Source organism: Rana temporaria, chromosome 1, assembly GCF_905171775.1.
Source record: "Rana temporaria chromosome 1, aRanTem1.1, whole genome shotgun sequence".
Lineage (NCBI taxonomy): Eukaryota > Metazoa > Chordata > Amphibia > Anura > Ranidae > Rana > Rana temporaria.
The window spans coordinates 574,612,501-574,634,336 of NC_053489.1; the positions used below are offsets into that span (position 1 = coordinate 574,612,501).

Sequence of the window (21,836 nt, forward strand, 5' to 3'; positions counted from 1 at the left end):
CTTTTGGCGCTGCAGCAGCTGGGGCAGGGAAATGTGTCTGGTACAATCTGACGTCGGTGTACCGATAGCAGATTGCCCGCAAGTACTTGGCTGTGACACACCTAATTATACACCTTCATTCCTCTCATGCAGGTTTCAGAGAGGACTGAAGGTATAGTGGGGTTGGAGATCCCAGCTGATGAGGAGCAACGAGAGGTTCCCTTTGTTCTTTGGTGTGGGTCTTTTAGGTACGCTTGCCAACGAACTTCATGGCAGGTCGACATATATCTGGTCAAGCATGTGGTGCCCACGTGGGTGATGTTTTGGCCACTCGAGATACAGTTGAGACATATGTTGCAAATAGCAGCGGTGCGATCTGATGCACTCGTCTCAAAATAGGCCCACACGAAAGAACTTTTGGAATAACGCGGAGAGACAGCAGCGCCCTGCACATGCAGAGATTTGCGGTGTGATGCAGTCGGTGTGCTGCCCTTAAGCTGGCCCCTGGAGGGCATCCTGTCTCGTTGGAGATGTGCCTCCTCCTCTCTACTATCATGCACCCACGTGGAGTCAGTGACCTCATCATCCCCTCCCTCCTCATCACTGGAGCAAACCAGGCAGTATGCTGCAGCTGGAGGAACATGACTGCCAGATTGCTGTCCTTCTTGGGCACTCCCTCTCTCTGGGCTCACGTTACTGCCTTCCTCTAGCTGGGTACCATCATCGGAGCCTTCAAAACACTGCGTATCCTCCTGCAGCATGTACCCAACACTGTGATCAAACAGTTTGGGGGACTCCTCAGGAGGACATGGTGGGGCTAGGGAAGGAGTGACTGATGCCATTGAGCCGAGGAAAGAGGCCGCATTGGCAGATGCTTTACCAGACAAAGTACCCTGAGTCTGGGTGAGAGAGGATGAGGAAGATGAGGACAGCTTGGTCATTCACTCTACCAAGTCTTTGGCATGTTGTGGCTCAACATGGCCAGCTGCCGCAAAAAAAGGACAAGCGTGTCCCACGGCCACGTGCTGATGAGGATGCACCCTGTCCACGACCAGTACTGTTGCCTCTAGACACAGAGCCTGCTTGCCCTCTTTTATTGGCTTGTGACTGCCTGCCTCTCCTTGTTTGCCTTCCAGACATACTAATGGCCTCCAGTAAGATGTAGCTGCACAAAGCTGGGATGTGTGTGTGTGTGTGTGTGTGTGTGTGTGTGTGTGTGTGTGTGTATGTGTATATATATATGTGTGTGTGTGTATATGTGTGTGTGTATGTATATATATATATATATATATATATATATATATATATATAAATTGATTATACTGCAGCTAGCGAATCAACTGCCTGCCTGTAGTATTATTAGGAATCAGAACACTAGCAATTGTCTTCAGTTCGTTTTAGGTGCACACGACACAGTACACTAACTGTAAATACTGCAGCTGCCTGCCTGTGGTATTAATGGTATCAGAACACCAGCAATTGTCTTCAGTTAGTTTTAGGGGCACACTGTGCAGAGGACACAGTACACTAACTGTAAATACTGCAGCTGCCTGCCTGTGGTATTAATGGTATCAGAACACCAGCAATTGTCTTCAGTTAGTTTTAGGTGCACACTGTGCAAAGGACACAGTACACTAACTGTAAATACTGCAGCTACCACAATCACCTGCCTGCCGATCTGTATATTAGGAAGAGAATAACAGGAAAGGATCTAGCTAAACTGAATACAGTGTGTATAATATATGTAGTGCCTGGTTACTTCCAAGTATCGGTGCTATTGAAATTTAGAGGGTGATCAGAGTATTAGTAGACTCTGATCCAAATTGTTATGTTCAAAACAGGGTCTCTGTCTCAGCTTGGCTGTGCTGTGGGCTAATTATGTTGTTGCTGGAGTGATATTCCACCCCAGGATGATAGGTGGCAGCAGTGAAGTCAAGACTTGAGTGCTTTTTCCCAGCAGCCAATCAGGAGGGAGTTTCCTCGCTGGGCATGCTGGGAGAGGGTATTTATGGGACAGACGCCATTGAGTCTGGGTCTTCTTTGTCCAGTGTGGCACCCACCTTCTAGGGTGGCCACGTCATGGCGCCCCGGCGTTATGGCCTACCTGGCCAGGGAGTGCGTGCCACACGGTGTTCCTGGTTCCAGGACCGTGTTTGTCCGAAACATTTGAGCAGCGGCGGGGACCCAGTGATCGACTGGGTTCCCATTTCTTGAAGATCCCAAGTCGTATAGCTGTCCGGTGGGGAGTCCATCTGCGGAGAGCCAATGAGAGGCTGGCGATACAAAAGGATTTCGACAAACCACCGGGGATCAAGGTAGTCGGACACTGAAGGATTAATCACCTGTCAGTCGGTACCTGGGCGACAATAAGAAGGAGATCCAGGCGTAATTCTTCAAGGAGGATTGTCTCCGTAATTGCAATCAGTGGGGGACTGTGGCAGAGGTTTCTCCCTGAGTCCATACCAGGAGGGTCTGTGGCAGAGACTTTTCCTCAAGTTAAAGGTTCGAGTGATACCTTCTAGATTGTAAGCTCTAACAAGCAAGGCCCTCTGATCCCTCCTGTATTGATTTGTATTGTGACTGTACTGTCTCCCCTGATGTAAAGCGCTGCGCAAACTGTTGGCGCTATATAAATCCTGTATAATAATAATACTCCGGCTGCCAGGTCAGTGAGAAAGGCCTGTCCGGGTACGCTAAACCCACTCAGGCAGGAGTGGTGCAGGACTGTTTCCAAATACTACGCCTGAATCTGCTGTTCTTCTTCCTTCAACTCTATCCTTTCACCACCAGTTTATTGTTTTTACCCGGCTGGGTAATAAAGAGCACAGAAAAAGACACCTGTTGCGGACATTCCTTTACTACTGCTATATGCACCATTCACCCCTAGGAATTTGGAGAGCCACAAGGTAAATGTGCCACCCAAAACAAACCAGCAGCTCCTTCGGGGGTAGTGCTATATATATATATATATATATATAATTACTGCATACACTGTAAATGCAGCTAACTGACTCGCATGCCTGCTCTATCTAACTCAAATGAAATGACACTGTCTCTCTCTGCCTGCTCTATCTAACTCAAATTAAATGACACTGTGTCTCTCTCTCTCCGCCGTCGCAACACACTACACAAGGCCGCCACGCAGACGGCCTTATATAGTGTGGGGCGTGTACTAAACCCCCTGAGACATAATTGGCCAAAGCCACCCTGGCTTTGGCCAATTATGGCTCTCCGTTCTTACCGCGCTGTGATTGGCCAAAGCATGCAGGTCATAGTGCATGCTTGGTCAATCATCAGCCAGCAATGCACTGTGATGCCGCAGTAAATTATGGGCCGTGACGAATTTGGAATTTCGACTCGAACACGAAGCTCATCCCTACTCACCTATTATGGGAGTGCCATGTCATACTCACCTATTATGGGAGTGCTCCGGTCCCGCCATGTCATACTCACCTATTATGGGAGTGCTCCAGTCCCGCCATGTCATACTCACCTATTATGGGAGTGCTCCGGTCCCGCCATGTCATACTCGCCTATTATGGGAGTGCTCCGGTCCCGTCACGTCATACTTGCCTATTATGGGAGTGCTCCAGTCCCGCCATGTCATACTCGCCTATTATGGGAGTGCTCCAGTCCTGCCATGTCATACTCACCTATTATGGGAGTGCTCCGGTCCCGCCATGTCATACTCGCCTATTATGGGAGTGCTCCGGTCCCGCCATGTCATACTCGCCTATTATGGGAGTGCTCCGGTACCGCCACGTCATACTCGCCTATTATGGGAATGCTCCGGTCCCGCCACGTCATACTCGCCTATTATGGGAATGTTCCGGTACCGCCATGTCATAGTCGCCTATTATAGGAGTGCTTCGGTACCGCCACGTCATACTCATCTATTATGGGAATGCTCCGGTCCAGTCATACTCGCCTATTATGGGAGTGCTCTGGTACCGTCACGTCATACACGCCTATTATGGGAGTGCTCCGGTCCCGGCACGTCATACTCGCCTATTATGGGAATGCTCTGGTCCCGTCACACTCGCCTATTATGGGAGTGCTCCGGTCCCGTCACACTCACCTATTATGGGAGTGCTCCGGTCCCGTCACGTCATACTCACCTATTATGGGAGTGCTCCGGTCCAGTCACATCATACTCACCTATTATGGGAGTGCTCCGGTCCCTTCACCTCATACTCACCTATTATAGGAGTGCTCTGGTCCCATCACGTCATACTCACCTATTATGGGAGTGCTCTGGTACCGTCACGTCATACACGCCTATTATGGGAGTGCTCCGGTCCCGGCACGTCATACTCGCCTATTATGGGAGTGCTCCGGTCCCGTCACGTCATACTCACCTATTATGGGAGTGCTCCGGTCCAGTCACATCATACTCACCTATTATGGGAGTGCTCCGGTCCCTTCACGTCATACTCACCTATTATAGGAGTGCTCCGGTCCCATCACGTCATACTCACCTATTATGGGAGTGCTCTGGTACCGTCACGTCATACACGCCTATTATGGGAGTGCTCCGGTCCCGGCACGTCATACTCGCCTATTATGGGAATGCTCTGGTCCCGTCACACTCGCCTATTATGGGAGTGCTCCGGTCCCGTCACACTCACCTATTATGGGAGTGCTCCGGTCCCGTCACACTCACCTATTATGGGAGTGCTCCGGTCCCGTCACGTCATACTCACCTATTATGGGAGTGCTCCGGTCCCGTCACGTCATACTCACCTATTATGGGAGTGCTCTGGTCCCGTCACGTCATACTCGCCTATTATGGGAGTGCTCTGGTCCCGTCGCGTCATACTCGCCTATTATAGGAGTGCTTGGGTCCCGTCACGTCATACTCGCCTATTATGGGAGTGCTCCGGTCCCGTCATACTCACCTATTATGGGAGTGCTCCGGTTCCGTGACGTCATACTTGTCTATTATGGGAGTGCTCTGGTCCGGTCACGTCATACTCACCTATTATAGGAGTGCTCTGGTCCGGTCACGTCATACTCACCTATTATAGGAGTGCTCCGGTCCTGTGACGTCATACTTGTCTATTATAGGAGTGCTCTGGTCCGGTCACGTCATACTCACCTATTATGGGAGTGCTCCGGTCCCATCATACTCACCTATTATGGGAGCGCTCCGGTCCCGTGACGTCATACTTGCCTATTATGGGAGTGCTCCGGTCCGGTCACATCATACTCACCTATTATGGGAGTGCTCCGGTCCCGTGACGTCATACTTGCCTATTATGGGAGTGCTCCGGTTCCGGTCATACTCGCCTATTATGGGAGTGCTCCGGTCCTGTCACGTCATACTCGCCTATTATGGGAGTGCTCCGGTCCCGTGACGTCATTCTCACCTATTATGGGAGTGCTCCGGTCCTGTCACGTCATACTCGCCTATTATGGGAGTGCTCCGGTCCTGTCATGTCCTCTCCCCAGCAGCGGCTTCAGGGTAGAGGAGAGATCACCGACAATGGATGGAATGCCTTTCTGATTCATTTAGGACTTTAGGTTTAGATAATTTTCAATTAAACAGAGTCAGCCAGCCAGAAGAGAGAATTATGGATTGTTTGCATCAATCAACAGCACTGAGCTAGCTGAGCAATGAATTTATCATATTTCCACCAGTTGGATTAGGAGGTTGCATGGCGGTAACTTCTGTTGTTTGAATTCCACTTCCCTGTGTGTGGTATTATCAGTTGATTTCATTGTTGGCTAAAAATGGATTATTGATGAGAAAAGAATTTGATTTATAAAACTGTGTGTGGCTGTCATGTGGGAGATCCCCCTCTCTGATTATGTGGTGATCAGAACAGGAACATAGAGCAATATCTTCTAATGGGGACACTAGTTGTGGTGACAACCAGGGATCTCCCCCCACTACTTCCTGTTTTGGCTATAAGACAGGAAGTGAAAGGAAATCTCCCCAATGGGACATAGATGGTAAAATAAAACCTGACAGGGGTTATAAGAGAGAAAGGTTTGCTGTGTGCCAGGCTGTCCATTGTGTTACATAAGAGGGTGGGTGACACGATGACAGAGGCCGTTCTATAACTAGTGAGTGTTGTTTGGGGGTGGGGGTGTAGACAGACTGACTGGCTGTTATATGAGTGACGTGACCTCCTGTGTTATGAAAGCGGCTGGCAGACGCGCTGTGTTTTATAACCTTCTGTGCGTTGCAGCCAATGAGAAGTGTCGGGGCGGGTCACATGACGCGACGGCCGTGCTTGGTCTTTATGTAAGGAGTGTGTGGAGGGGAGTGTGAAGGAAGCAGACAGAGAGTTCCGGGCTGGTATGAGCGGAGGGTACAGCTAGTCATGGCCTCTCCCGACGGAGCTGTGTGTGGGGTGACTCCCGCTGTGAAGGAGGCCCGGGACACGGCGCGCCCATTACAGCTGGACGGACTGCTGGAGTGCTTGTTGCGGCAGTACCGGCGGGGCGGTGTGGACGGTGGCGGCGGGACCAGGCTGGTGTGTCCGGGATGTGACGGCTTCCTGAGGGAACCGGTGACCGTGCAGTGCGGACACACCTATTGCTGGCACTGCCTGAAGGGGGAGCACCGGACACGTTGCCGCCTGTGTCATGGAGAGCTGGGCCGCCCGCCCCTCCGGAGCTGTGTGCTTCTCCGACAGATAACCGACAAGTGTCCCCCGGGGGGGAGCCGGCTACATCGAGACATCACCCGGAGGATGGAGGACGGAGACCACCGGGGGGCGCTGCACACACTCCGCCTGGCCATCCACTCAGGTATGGAGGGGAGGGGGCTTATGTCTGTCCTCCACATAATGGGGGGCCTTATGTCTGTCCTCCACATAATGGGGGGCCTTATGTCTGTCCTTCACATAATGGGGGGGCCTTATGTCTGTCCTCCACATAATGGGGGGGTTCACGTCTGTCCTCCACATAATGGGGGGCCTTATGTCTGTCCTTCACATAATGGGGGGCCTTATGTCTGTCCTCCACATAATGGGGGGGCTCATGTCTGTCCTCCACATAATGGGGGGGCTCATGTCTGTCCTCCACATAATGGGGGGCTCATGTCTGTCCTCCACATAATGGGGGGGCTCATGTCTGTCCTCCACATAATGGGGGGGCTCATGTCTGTCCTCCACATAATGGGGGGGCTCATGTCTGTCCTCCACATAATGGGGGGGCTCATGTCTGTCCTCCACATAATGGGGGGGCTCATGTCTGTCCTCCACATAATGGGGGGGCTCATGTCTGTCCTCCACATAATGGGGGGGCTCATGTCTGTCCTCCACATAATGGGGGGGCTCATGTCTGTCCTCCACATAATGGGGGGGCTCATGTCTGTCCTCCACATAATGGGGGGGCTCATGTCTGTCCTCCACATAATGGGGGGGCTCATGTCTGTCCTCCACATAATGGGGGGGCTCATGTCTGTCCTCCACATAATGGGGGGGCTCATGTCTGTCCTCCACATAATGGGGGGGGGGGGGGCTCATGTCTGTCCTCTCTAGGCCTCTGATTGGTCTATGACATTGGCCTTGTCATTATTGGGGTATGATGGTGGCACAGGTTGGGTATGTAGTGATTACAGGAAGCGGGTTGGTTATGTCACCTCTGATGTCATTAAAGTAATTTCTTCCAGTCTGGAGTTCTACTTTTCACTGTGTATCCTGATCACTCAGTCCTGGTCACATGTCTGCATGTCCCCAATAGGGCTGTATGGATGATGTAAAGGGGGGTAGGTCTTACTGTATGGATGATGTAAAGGGGGGTAGGTCTTACTGTATGGATGATGTAAAGGGGGGTAGGTCTTGTGTGTGTGTGTGTGTGTGTGTGTGTGTGTGTGTGTGTGTGTGTGTGTGTGTGTATCAGGGGTTAGGTGGATGGTAATTGAGGGAACATCACACTACACTTAAACTAGGCTGCTACTGTGAGAGGAATACAAAGAAGCTCCTGAAATATATATAAAGTTCTACTCTTGACGGTGCTGTGTGCACTCTAGAAGTTTTGCAGCCAGATAGTGATCGTTTCCGTAAAGTATTTCTCTGGTTTAGGTGGACCTTTACCTTCTTCCTTGCACATCTGTGAACTTTGTTTCACTAAATATGAATGGAACAGTTGACATTTTAGCTGGAGTTGCATTGCAGAATGGCTCAGTAAGAAAAGTAGGTAGATTAAGTCACATCAGGAGTTCCTCTCTAAACAACTCCAGGCCCAGCTTTCTGGTTTATAAAAATTGCGGGAATAGGGAAAAACCTGTCAGGATTTTGTTGCTCTCTTGTCCTCATTGAGGAAAGTTGCACACTTTTCAATGAGGTTCTAAAAAGTTAAATGAAAGGAAAATTGATGGACTTCAACTTGATATTTACTAGGCCTTGGAATGTGAGTACCTGACTTGTCAGGTTTAATGTGCCAGATCAAAAGAATCCTTCCTTTATTTCATCACAGGTTTTTACAACTTCATAATGTTTTACAATTCTGACAATGGATTGTGTGTGGGTTTTTATTTTTTTTTTCTCCAAAGAGGGCTCTAGCAGAGATTTTAGTCAAAGTAGGTCCAATGGCAGAAGCTTTAGCTTGTTTTGTTTTTTTTAGATATACAACCCTCAGTAGGGTCCTGCCTCTTATGATGGACAGTCGTCCAATGGCAGCGCAGGAGGTGGGACTTCCTTTTACACAGGACGCCATGTAAACAGGAAATACTCCTCATGTATGTGCGGCACTTGTCCCGTCCCCTCCAAGGCAGTCAGCATGGTAAATCTTTTGTGGCGCTCAGGGATTCATTGGGGGCCACAAAACATGCATGCCAAAATTTACCAGGCGAGCCAGACTTTGGACATGCCTGCCCTAGGGAATAAAATAGCGGTTGTTTCAACTTTTTATCTTGCACGGTATTTGCGCAACAAAGTTTCATGAATTAAAAACTAACAAAACTGTAAAGTTGATGAAATTTGTTTGTATAATGTGAAGGTTAATGTTTCGCTGAGTAAATAGATACTCAACATGCCACGCTTTAAAATTGCACACACTCGGGGAATGGTGCCAAACTTCGGTACTTAAAAATCTCCATAGGCAATGCTTTAAATTAAAAAAAAATGTTATATAGGTTACCAGTTTAGAGTACAGAGGAGGTCTAGTGCTAGAATTGTTGCTCACGCTCGAACGCAACGCGGTTTGAACGGCATTTACATATGTGTATCCCCGAGACTTGCGTGTGCATTTGCTTCTGTGCGCGATATCGGGGACAGGGGCGTTTTCAAAATGTATTTTTACATCACTTTTATGCCTCTTGCAAGGAATGTAAACCTCCCTTGTAATAGGAATTGTTTGCGACAGGTCCTCTTTATGGAGAGATGTGGGGTAAATAAGACCCCACACCTTTCCTCCAGGCTGGAAAGCATGAGATTAAAAAAATAATTCTTCACGATCCCATGCTTACCAGCCACGATCGTGGCTTTGTTTACAACCATGGCCTGGATGTGACATCATAACGCTACACCCAGGCCTCCAAGGGCCATCGCGTCACCAGAAATCTCTATGGTTGTCATCAGGCTGATTCTTTCTCTGGGTCCCCGATGGCACGGGAGGGGGGAGGTGTCACATGTAAGAACGATCAAGTGAAAGAACTGCCGCTCTGATCGTTCTTATGGTGCACAGAATTGAGAAAACAAGGATATCTGAATTGTCTGTAGCTGCAGGCATGACTCGGATATTCCCATTGAAAGTCTCAGACGTCATAAGTGGTTTAAAAGAATCAAATCTAAAACATCAGCTTAATAAAATAGATTTAAAGGTTTCCCTGTAAGAGGTAACCTTAAATGTATGGTAAACTTTTTTCTATTTTATCCTATGAATGTTACCTTCCCCAAAAAACGCTTGTTCCCCTTTGCCGTCAGGTGGCACTAAAAATGGTGCAAATAAGGGCGCACTGGCCTAGTGCATTATCCAACCAATATTTATTAAAAAGTAGAGCTGCACGAATAATCGCAAAAAGATCTCGATTCACCACTGGATGAACCGCGATTTTCGGGTGCGGCCATAGGAAAGTCCCCGGCTTCGGCCTAGCTCCGGAGCGGTGGCCATCTTGGTACACCCAGCAGTGGCTGTCTCGTCAGGAAGTAACGTTTCGCCGCCATCTTGCTCCACCCAACACTCCTGCACAGTAATGTTAGTGAGAAGGGGGCAAGCGGACATCTTGTTACACCCAACAGTTTTCAATTTCACAGGTATTTTCAACACAAAACGGAGCTTATGTGCTTAAATACAGTATATATAAATATGACGGACTGTTTACATGTTAAGTTTTAAAAGCCGCAGCAAACCTTACATGCTTGCTAATGTGACAGAACACCTCTGATTTTCACATTTAGATTAATGTGAAAATCAGAGGTGTTCTTTCACATTAGCAAGCATGTAAGGTCAGCAGGTTTACTGCGGCTTTTAAAATTTAACATGTAAATAGTCCGTCAGATTTACATATACTGTATTTAAGCACATAAGCTCCGTTTTTTTGTGTTGAAAATAACTTTAAATACATTTTTGAGAATTGTGAGAGAATCGTGATCTTCATTTTATGCAAAAGAATTGCGATTCTCATTTTTTCCCAGAATCGTGCAGCTCTATTAAAAAGTAGTAAGCCATGTCTACTCACAAAGGTGTTAAAAATGCTCATTAAGTCACACCATGTGGTTGAACACTCCCAGACCGCCTGGAACCTCTAGCATGGGGGGGATGTGGGGGTGGAACAGCAAGGATTTCAAGGAATTGTTCACATTTGTTACAGTGGAACAGTCACTATTCACTCATGTGCATGAGTATTGTTGCTGTTCTTGTTGGGGCTGAAAATGGGTGGCTGAGCTGTGTTATCGCCCCCTGACTGACCCTTTAAAGCGGGGGTTCACCCTAAAAAAAAATTTAACATTGCATGGAGCCGACCTATGAGACAGACAGTATGGCGTTTTTATTTTTTTTTTTTTTTTTTTTTTTTTGCGTACATACCATTTTGGGGCTATTTTCACCCCCGGCTTCCCCGCGGGAGTGGGCGTTCCTAATCGCAGGCTGTGATTGGCGCGCTTCCGACCGGCGCATACTGCGCGTCACGAGTTGCTTCTTTCGGCAACTCGTGACGCGCAGTATGCGCCGGTCGGAAGCGCGTCAATCACAGCCTGTGATTGGGAACTCCCAGTCCCGCGGGAAAGCCGGGGGTGAAAATAGCCCTAAAATGGTATGTACGCAAAAAAAAAAAAGGCATACTGTCGGTCTCATAGGTCGGCTCCATGCAATGTTAGAATTTTTTTTTAGGGTGAACCCCCGCTTTAAGCATACTGTGGCAGAGCAGAAATTATTACACATGCAGATTCCCCCCCGGCATGTTCAGCAGGTAGTATTGCCACCCAGCACAAGCCATTCAAAAGGAGTGGAGCCATGCTGCAACCATGTGTCCATGAATCTGATTTAGTGTGGTGAAGCAGGATTTATGGGGTTAAAACAGGTGGTATGGAGATGCCATTTATAGCCTCACTGTCTGCCACCTGCAGTTTTTTTCAGGGGTGCATTGGTCTTAGCCATGCAGCTAAACCAAGCCTCGTTGAGATCCGGGTGTGTGATGGTGTTTTTTTTTTATTTCGATATATCCATCTTTAAATGTATTGGTATTCATTTCATTTTTTTTGTTGCGCAACATGCCTGAAGGCTACAGTTGTAACATTCCAGTTTTAGGCAGATTTCCTTAGTATGGAATATAATGGGGAACGATATAATATAAGCTTTCTTAGTGCAGTCATAGTGGCTTGTTCGTTCATTTCCCTGTGTGTCCATTTGCTGAACGCCCTGTTTGCAGTGATAAGCAATCGGATAAAGGTATATTGAAAAACATTCTCATTATTCTGCAATTGAAAGGCTACACCCCTTCATGGCCACATGACTTGTGGTTATGAAACAAGCCACTTCTGATGTCATGAGTTACACAAGCATGCATACCTAACTGTTATGGAACAGGTAGAGAGGGAGGGAGCAGCCAACACCGCTGTGTGTTTGCCAGGGGTGGTAAAACCGTTCTTGGTAGGGAACATATCTATTTATGTGCCCTCTACTGACATGTGCCTGGTCTCTTAAGGATAATGTAGTGTTATAGCTGTAATCTGAGGTCACACACAGGCAGAGAGAAGTCTTAAAGCCTACTGTTTTTGTTTTCTTCTTACACCAGGGTAATACAGTCGTCTGTCTCTCTTGAACTGACCACTAAAGCAAATGCATGGCAAATGTCTGTGAATAATTTATTGAAATATATACATGTTTCACCTTGCAGATCCTAATGATTTGATACTGCGTGTTTACAGAGCGGAGTCCTTGGCTGCACTGTTTGAGTTTGGGAAAGCTCTTAAGGAACTGGACTTTATCCTTTCAAAACGGCACAACTGGCCAGAGGTGACTATCCTAATTGTTCTGTTTTTATGAGTACTAATGTCATTCTAAATAGACTTAAATTGGAATTCCAGGCTCTAAACCTAAAACGGCTCACACCTACCTTCTAACTCCTGTACGAACTACCTTGTAGAAGGAAAGGGCTTATGCTTGCCTCTTCTCGGGGCGCTGCTGTTTTAGGGGAAAGGAGGGATGGTGCTCTCCTCTCCCTGGAAGCCAACTGTTGAAAAAATTGCATGACCGTATTGGAGTGCACTGAGAATAGGCAAGTAATAAGCATCTTCCTTTTCGGAGCAGTGACTGTCAGTCACTGCTCTCCACACAGCATTTACTGGAATGCCAGGCTGGGAAAGGAGCAGATGTGGCTAAGAGCCAGCTGTGCCTGCCCCCTCTTCAGCCCTCTAAGAGTTGAACCCAACTGTCAAACTGGCAGCAGGGTGGATCCTGCTAATATGGTCGGGATCCTTCCAGAGCATGGAGAAGATCTGCGACACCAACTGACAGTTGGCTTTAACTTATTTTGGGCCAGTTCACACCACAGAATGGCGGTCCAGATGATTTACTGCATGTGCGTTTTTGGTGCAGATTTTTGAACTTGCTATTTTTCAGTGTCTTGTATTAACCACTTAACCCCCGGACCATATTGCTGGTCAAAGACCAGAGCACTTTTTGCGATTTGGCACTGCGTCGCTTTAACGGACAATTGCGCGGTCGTGCGACGTGGCTCCCAAACAAAATTGTTGTTTTGTTTTTTACCCCACAAATAGAGCTTTCTTTTGGTGGTATTTGATCACCTCCACCGTTTTTAGTTTTTGCGATGTATAAACAAAAATAGAGCTGCAATTTTCAAAAGAAAAATTTTTTTTTTTGCTATAATATCCCCCCAAAAATATATAAAAAAAAAACAATTTTTTTTCCTCAGTATTCTGCTACATATTTTTTGTAAAAAAAAAACGCTATATATATATATATATATATATATATATATATATATATATATATATATATATATATATATATATATATATATATATATATATATATATATATATATATATATATATATATATATATATATATATATATATATATATAATTATATTTGGGACCATTGGCATTTTTATAGCGATCAGTGCTATAAAAATGCATTGGTTTACTATAAAAATGCCATTGGCAGGGAAGGGTTTAACACTAGGGGGCGGGGAAGGGGTTAAGTATGTTCCCTGGGTGTGTTCTAACTGTAGGGGGGGTGAACTGACATTGGGAAATGACTGATCGCTGTTCATATTGTATGAACGTCTTAGACGGTCAGGCATTTCTCCCCCTGACAGGACCGGGAGCTGTGTATTTACACACACAGCTCCCGATCCTCGCTCTGTAACGAGCGATCATGGGTGCCCGGCGGTGATCGCACTCGCCAGGCATGCGCGTCGGGGACGAGTGGCCGCTTCGCGAGGTGACGTAGAGCTACGTGTTCTCGCGCAGGAGTCACCAGAAGTAAAAGTGAGGGTAAATTAAAATAAAAAGCGCTGCCAACTGAACAAGAATGAAGGGAAAATTGTCCAACTAGCCATTTCTTCCTGTGACCTCAATGTGTCAAGTTTTCACTGGTTGAAATGGATGAATTGGTGTTTTTATTGAACCTTACCAACTATAAAACTGAGATGTGATCAGTATATATCCCTGAACTCCAGACAAACTGATAAAAACTCAGTTTATATACTGTACACGTATATCAGCTGTTACATGCCGAAGGATATCCAATTGTGACTAGTCCTGTGATCCAGGCCTTGTTTGTTTGTGTGTGTGTGTGTGTGTGTTGCCTTCCTCCTCCCCCCTGGCACCCCCATTCCACAAAAGTTTTGTTGGTGCCTAAAGGTGAACGAACTCCAAATATCCTGGCCACCCCTCCTGATCCCATTGCACTTGGTAGCCACAAAGCCATGTTCTGCTGGTGTAGTGGATTGTATGCTGCAATACATGCCACATGGCTCTGATTGTCATTGCCATTGTGAACATTATGGTGGCTGCTCATTCCGGGGCTGTGTATTGCAGTGTGCGGACTACTACACTGGAAAAGCGGATCTTATGAATGCGGGGTCGGGAGGGGTGGCCAGGATATTTGAGGCTAGTTAACCTTTTTTCATTTTTCTCAAAAAGGTGAATTTCCCCTTTAAAACCGAGGTATGTTGTATATCTTTAAAACTGCATTTTGTGCAATCTAAAAACCCCATTCCCAGGAGCACACTCTGAGTGAGCCCCAAGGCTCTGGTGTTGGGATTGTTTAATGGCAGTGCATGAATGAGACAGGACTTGGTACTTGGCTTCAACTTGGTGCTATGAAGACTGCGTGTTTGGTTTTAAAGGGTGTGCTAAGTGATTTGGGGATTTTCTTTATTAGTATAAAGATCTACTATTTGCTTTACACATTCACAGTGCAAAGCATGAATTTTGTTATATTTGGAAATGTTGGAAAGTGAAGACGTCTGTTGTCAAACATGCTTTAAATGGTTTTTATTTATTGTAGGTGCACTACAGAAAAGCCAAAATGCTACAGGACACGGGAAACCTGTATGAGTCCCTAAGATGTTATCTTCAGTGCTTGGGACTGGATGAAGAGTTTCTATCTGCTAGAACAGAGATCGAAAAGGTACTGTGCCTGACTGTTTAGTTTCCATTTATAGGGAAACTCCCACAAACTTTATGTGGTGGTTTCCTGTGTAGAAATTTTGGGTTGATTTAGGACAGACTTTTCGATCATGTGACCAATGTGGTTGGCTGTCAGTAGTGATGCGATCCGGAGTCAGTTCTGCTGGCTCCTGTTAATGACTAGGGGCTGAGAGCTGCCTATGATGGTTCAGTCAGTGCTGGGAGTGTGCAGTGAGCACGCTTGAAGCTCAGAAACGCTGTCTGTCCATGTGCAGCCATTAAAGCCCACCCTCTCTTTCGCCGCACATATGCTTATGTGGACAGCACAAGGATCATGTGGACAAACTGTGGGTCAATGGGAGTCCTGTCAATGGCAGAGAGGGCAGAACAGGGGGGGGGGGGGGGATACCATTACACACAACTGATGTGTTTGGTGCTGTTTCTCAAGAACAAATTTCAACTTCAGCTTTGTTTAAAAAAAAAAAAAAAAAAAAGAAACTTGTGTTTAGTGAGAATTATAAATGGGGGGGGAGGGGGGGGATAATCTTCGGCGTAAATGTACTATTATAGATGCTTTAAAAATAACTGCATGAATTGGGCCTTTATCTTTGTATATTGTTTACTATGCAGATTCTATGTGACTTCCTCTCACCTGGACAAGAGACAGTTGAAGGTATACTAAAGGATCTTGAAATGACAACTTTGCCAAATTTACCATTGAAACCTTTTGCGTTGGGATCAGACAAGAGTGAAACTACATATCTTATGCAGCCAAGTCTGGAGCAGGTATTATCAGACTTCATTCTACTTTATCACAAATATCCCCATTAGCAATTTTAGTTTGGCATCTCCTATAAGCACCTCTTCTTTTTATGTTAAGACCATGGCAAATCCCAGACTCCCTTAATTTTGACATGCCTGGTTTAACTGCGGAGGACTGTCCTATACCACAAGGCTGTGTATATAATTGGCTATAAAAAGCCCTTAAAATATTAAACCTTAAAAAATGTGCAGTAGAACTCGGCTTAGACCTTATTTTCAGGTGTCGTTCAACCCCCCCCCCCCCCCCCCCCCCCCCCCCCGCGCCTAATTTATTGCTGGGCCTGCAACAATTGCACGCACCACTACCCTGCACACTTCAGGAGGGAGGGGAGTGGCACTGAGGACTTGGAGCTGGTGGGTGTGGATGCATTATGTTTTGGCACAGATATTAGGAAATTTACTGGGTGATGTTGTAATTCTTTACATTACTCAGTTCCTCAAAAAATTGAGTTTTAGGTCAAGGATTTAATCTATTTTGTGTCCTTTTTCAGGATGAAGGTAAAGAAAGATCAGTGAAGTGCACCAGCACATCCAGTAGCAATTTACACCGTGCACAGTCTGTGCACACCCTGCACTTTGATAAAACTGCCAGCGAAGATGGCTTAAAAAGGGTGTCTTCAGAACCTTTCCTATCCAGCAAGGAGAATGGCATATTACTTAAAAGAAAGTTCTCTCTTTCTGAGCAAGACACAAATGTGTGTGAAGATGGTCCAAAGAAGTACATAAAGCAGGGAGGTAAGACAAAGACCATTAATGCAGATCAGAAAAGTTGGTGTAATGGCCCTTTCACACTGGATTTTATTTATTTTATTCTGAGACCAGTCAGTTGCATTTTTTTTTTTTTGAAAAGTCCTGCTAGTGTTGTTTTTTTTTTTTTTTTTTTTTTTGGAGTGCTTTTCAAAATGCAGCTCCTTATTAAAATGAATTGAAAACATGTCAAACGCACTGTCGTCATGTTTTTAGCACATTTTTGAGCCACATGTGCATGCTGCAAGTTGGGCAACAATAAGGTCCTAAATCTCGGCTTCTATACTGAGGCGGTTTTCAGGTGTTTTATCGCTAGAAATTCCACACTTGGGCGGTGCGCTTGTGGGACATTGGAAAGTCCCGCAAGCAGCAACTTTGGAGTGCTGTATACAGCGATCCCGAAAACGCCCTGCCCATTGGAATAAATGGCCAGCGCTTCAGAAGCACTGCAACATGAGCACTTTTAACCCCTTTCGGCCGCTAGCGGGGGTTAAAAGCACCCCGCTTGCAGCCAAAAAGCGCCACCTAAACAGTGGTAAAGCACTGCTAAAACGAGCAGTGCTTTACTGCTAACACACAGTGTGAAAGGTGTATTTTTATTGTTGGATTCGCAGCACTGTGCAGTACAATAGAGCCCAGGTGGCTTCCTCTGCTGGCCCTTTCTCTACTTAGAGCTGCTTTTGATTGGGCGTGATTGCAGAAAACTGAAATCCGAGTGTTTTCCTGGAGTTCATCTTTTTTGTATCATGTTACACCCATATTCAGTATTTACATTACAAATGTACCCACCCTACTCTCTGGCTTTCACACTGGAGACAATGGTGCTGCTGTTTGAGGGCGGATTGCAGGCGCTGTTTTTAACGCTGTAGCTCCTGCAATACGCTCCCGTGTGAAAGGGGTTTTAAAGACCTCTTGCCAAAATCATGTGACATATCTGTACAGCGAGCTGTAGTTGTAGTTTTTAGAGTTAAAAACTTTTTTTTTTTTCCTCTCCCTCTAGAAATGTCTGATCCAGCTGTTTCATTAGCCGACAACACTATCCTAAATGCCTTGATTGATGGAAGTGATTTTGAATGCTCCCTTTGTATGAGGTTGGTAACATACATAATTCTTTATCTTGCACAAGGAATACAGGGGGACACTATGTTGGACAATCTCAATTATGTCTCTGCACCAGTTGATTATTGCATGTATGTATTGACGTAGTTATCTTTTTACAATGTCCTTCCAGGTTGTTTTATGAACCTGTTACTACGCCTTGTGGACATTCCTTCTGTAAAAACTGTTTGGAGCGCTGCCTGGATCACACACCTCAGTGTCCCTTATGTAAGCAGAGCTTGACAGAGGTGAGATTCAATGAGTGTTTCCTTTATATGTTTTTTTTTTTTTTTCTCTCTTCAGTAAAAAGTAGTACTGTCTTGTAATTGTAGTCTTGTCAAGTGATGGTGCAAAGAGTGATATATCATATTTTTATTTTTTTATTAGTATCTAGCATGTAGAAGCTACAATGTAACCTACCTGCTGGAAGAATTCATCAAGCAGTATCTTCCTGAACAGCTGTCGGAGAGAAAAAGAATCCATGAAGAAGAAACGCTTGAACTATCAAAGTAAATATCATATGCTATAGTTTAAGCCGCGTGCTGTTTGTATATTTGATTTGCAAGCTAACGATATGGCTAATGGAGGCCATGAGACGTAAGGGGGAAATCTGATTGCGCTCGACATATGGCTCAGCCATTTCCTTTCATTAAAGTAAATACTAGGCTCTGTCGTGATTGCAATGTTGTCTAGACTGATGACGGAAGACAAAACTAGGATAAAGCAAGACACCATGCACTGAAATTCTGTAGGAGTTATTGGCTGTTATTGGAACAGGTTTTCTGACTGGTTTAATTTCCCCCGCAGAACCACTAGTAGAGGTTTGCTTGTCCAATAAACAAGAAGTTTGAGATTTAGTGTGTGGGGGTTTTTTTTTTTTTTTTTTTTTTTTTAACTCGTCGCCCCATTTCTTAGACCTGTTCATTATTTTGATTACCAAACAGTTGGTAAACAGTTTGTCTTTGTATTTTGTTCTGTTTAACATTTGTTAATGTTGCATTAAATTTCATTTTCTTTCTTTATTTTAGTTTAACTCAAAATGTGCCTATGTTCGTATGCACAATGGCATATCCTACTGTGCCTTGCCCACTGCATGTTTTTGAACCTCGGTATCGACTGATGATTCGAAGGTGTATGGAAACTGGTACAAGGCAGTTTGGAATGTGTATCAGTGATCCAGAAAAAGGGTATGTGGCTTTAATTAGAATTTATTAGTGTTGTATGTATAATAGGTACTTTAAACTTGTATAAAGGCAGACCATACATTCAACACTTTGTGCTAAATTGTGATTTATATTCTACAAACGTTATTGGAGTTTTAATCCAGTGTCTGATCCTAACCTGAGTGGAAAAGCGACATATTTGTTTTATAGAGGGCACCATAGGCAGGCTGTATGCTCAATACCCATGTTCCCCCTGTTGGAGCTCTAAGAAATGCAGTTTCTCACAAAAGTGTGTACACCCATGACATTGTGACAACACTGAACATGACACTTTGCTACAATGTAAAGTAGTGAGTGTACAACGGTGTAAATTTCCTGTCCCCTCAAAATAACTCAACACACAGCCATTAATGTCTAAATCGCTGGCAACAAAAGTGAGTACACCCCTAAGTGAAAAGGTCCACATTGGGCCCAAGTAGTCATTTTCTCTCCCCGGTGTCATGTGCTTTGCTTGTATTACATGGTCTCGGTTGTGAATGGGGGAGCAGGTGTGTTAAATTTGATATCGCTCTCTCTCATACTGGTCACTGGAAGTTCAACATGGCGCCTCATAGCAAAGAACTGTCTGAGGATCTGAAAAAAAATGTTGCTCTCCATAAAGCTGACATGGACTATAAGATTGGCAAGACCATGAAACAAAGCTGCAGCACGGTGGCCAAGACCATACGGCGGTTTAGCAGAATGGGTTCCATTTAGAACAGGCCTCGCCATGGTTGACCAAAGAATTGCTGCAGAGGTTGAAGATTTGGGGGGGAGGGGCAGTCAGCCTGTCGGCGCTCGGACCATACGCCGCACACTGCATCAAATTGGTCCGCATTGCTGTTGTCCCAGAAGGAAGCCTCTTCTAAAGATGATGCACAAGAAAGTCCGCAAACAGTTTGCTGAAGACAAGGAGACTAAGGACTTGGATTACTGGAACCATGTCCTGTGGTCTGAAGAGACCAAGATAAAGGTATTTGGTTCAGATGGTGTCAAGCATGTGTGGCAGCAACCAGGTGAGGAGTACAAAGACAAATGTGTCATGCCTACAGTCAAGCATGGTGGTGGGAGTGTCATGGTCTGGGGCTGCATGAGTGCTGCCGGCACTGGGGGACTACAGTTCGTTGAGGGAACCATGAATGCAAACATGTACTGTGACATACTGAACCAGAGAATGATCCCCTCCCTTCAGAGACTGGGCTGTATTCCAACATAACGCCCAAAACACACCAAGACCACTGCCTTGCTAAAGAAGCTGAGGGTAAAGGTGAAGCATGTCTCCAGACCAAAACCCTATTGAACATCTGTGGGGCATCTTCAAATGGAAGGAGGAGGAGCGCAAGGTCTCTAACATTCACCAGCTCTGTGATGTCGTCATGGAGGAGTGGAAGAGGACTCCAGTGGCAACCTGTGAAGTCTGGTAAACTCCATACATAAGGGCATGGGTCTTCAAACTATGGCCCTCAGCTGTTCAGGAACTACAATTGCCATAATGCTTCATGTCTGTAAATGTCAGAGTTTTACAATGCGTCATGGGATGTGTAGTTCTGCAACAGCTGGAGGGCCATAGTTTGAGGATCCCTGCCCAAGAGGGTTAAGGCAGTACTAGAAAATACTGGCGACCACACAAAATATTGAAATTTTGGGCCCGATTTGGACATTTACACTTAGGGGTGTACTCACTTTTGTTTCTGCAGTTTAGACATTAATGGCTGTGAGTTATTTTGAGGTGCCAGCAAATTTACACTTCTACATACCAAACACTCACTGCTTTACATTGTAGCAAAGTGTAATTTCTTCAGTGTTGTCACATGAAAAGATATAATATATTTACAAAAAATGTGAGCGATGTACTCACTTCTGTGATACTGTAGCTGATTCTTCTAATTGTGAGAGAACACATGTCCACTTCTGGTGTGCTACATGTCTGCCAGGCCTGAGCACGGTTGTGCATGGGCAGAGATGTGCTAGCTAAGGCTTTATCCAGGAAGGGAGAACGACCCGAGAAGTGGAGGAACTGAGCAGGTCCATATGACATGAGAGATTTAGTTAGATATCTCTATTTAAAATAACGTTTTCTTTTTTTACAATCGCATTAAATCCAAGAAAAATATATCCTGATGAGACTCCTAACACCTTTAGTCTCAAGTGTTTTTTTTTTTTCTCTCTGCCATGTAACTCCATCCCTACGCTGTTGTACAACTAATTGTAATCGTATCATTTTGTAGTTAAAGGTAGTTTAATCTATATCCCCCCCTCATGTTCTTTTTGGATTTATGGCCCTTGATAGTTTGTGGCTGTAATTCAATTAATTTTTTTTGCAGTTTGTATTAAAGGTGTGTTTGTGTGGTGTGTTATTTATAAAGATTTGTTATTGTTCAAGAGCTGTATTGAATCACTAGTTCATCATCAAAAAATAAATAAAACATTCTCTGAACTAAATTTTTGTCTTTTTCACTGTTTAGTTTTGCAGACTATGGTTGCATGCTGCAGATCCGTAACGTCCATTTCTTGCCTGACGGACGCTCTGTAGTTGACACTATTGGTGGAAAGAGATTTCGTGTTTTAAAAAGAGGAATGCGAGATGGTTATTGCACTGCAGACATTGAATATTTAATCGACATTCAGGTACTTTTTTTAAACGGCTGTTTTCACCATAATTTCAGTAATAACGGTTAGTCAGTTTTAAAGTCTGGACATCCCAGACAAACTGATCTTCAACAAGGCCACTGACCAGCTCTGAGGCGATTATTTCGGAGAGTTGCTAGTCTTCAATGTAAAACAGCCCTGCTTTGCAAAGACTATGCTTTGGAGGATTTTGATTGCTGTGCAGCACACAATGCCAGTGTTCAACTCCCTCATTAAATCTGAACTCCAGGTATGAATGGCTTTCTTGTGTTGATCCAGCTTTGACCAATGAAAGTGTGCATATTT

At 45.3% G+C, this 21,836-nt stretch overlaps 1 protein-coding gene across 2 annotated transcripts in view; it reads left to right on the top strand.

Moving 5' to 3' along the window:
- The window catches only part of LONRF1 (LON peptidase N-terminal domain and ring finger 1), a 78,738-nt gene that overhangs the window by 51,486 nt on the left and 5,416 nt on the right, over positions 1-21,836 (top strand). Inside the window, exons 1-10 of one of the 2 annotated variants that reach the window (XM_040334697.1) lie at positions 6,218-6,738; positions 12,269-12,387; positions 14,912-15,034; positions 15,664-15,819; positions 16,347-16,590; positions 17,603-17,693; positions 17,834-17,948; positions 18,088-18,209; positions 18,729-18,887; positions 21,368-21,530. In XM_040334697.1, coding sequence (XP_040190631.1) covers positions 6,309-6,738; positions 12,269-12,387; positions 14,912-15,034; positions 15,664-15,819; positions 16,347-16,590; positions 17,603-17,693; positions 17,834-17,948; positions 18,088-18,209; positions 18,729-18,887; positions 21,368-21,530 — 1,722 coding nt within the window. In that variant the 5' untranslated portion in view covers positions 6,218-6,308. Of the gene's footprint in view, positions 1-6,217; positions 6,739-12,268; positions 12,388-14,911; positions 15,035-15,663; positions 15,820-16,346; positions 16,591-17,602; positions 17,694-17,833; positions 17,949-18,087; positions 18,210-18,728; positions 18,888-21,367; positions 21,531-21,836 lie in introns of those variants that run through there. The other variant, XM_040334698.1, reaches the window with a different exon arrangement.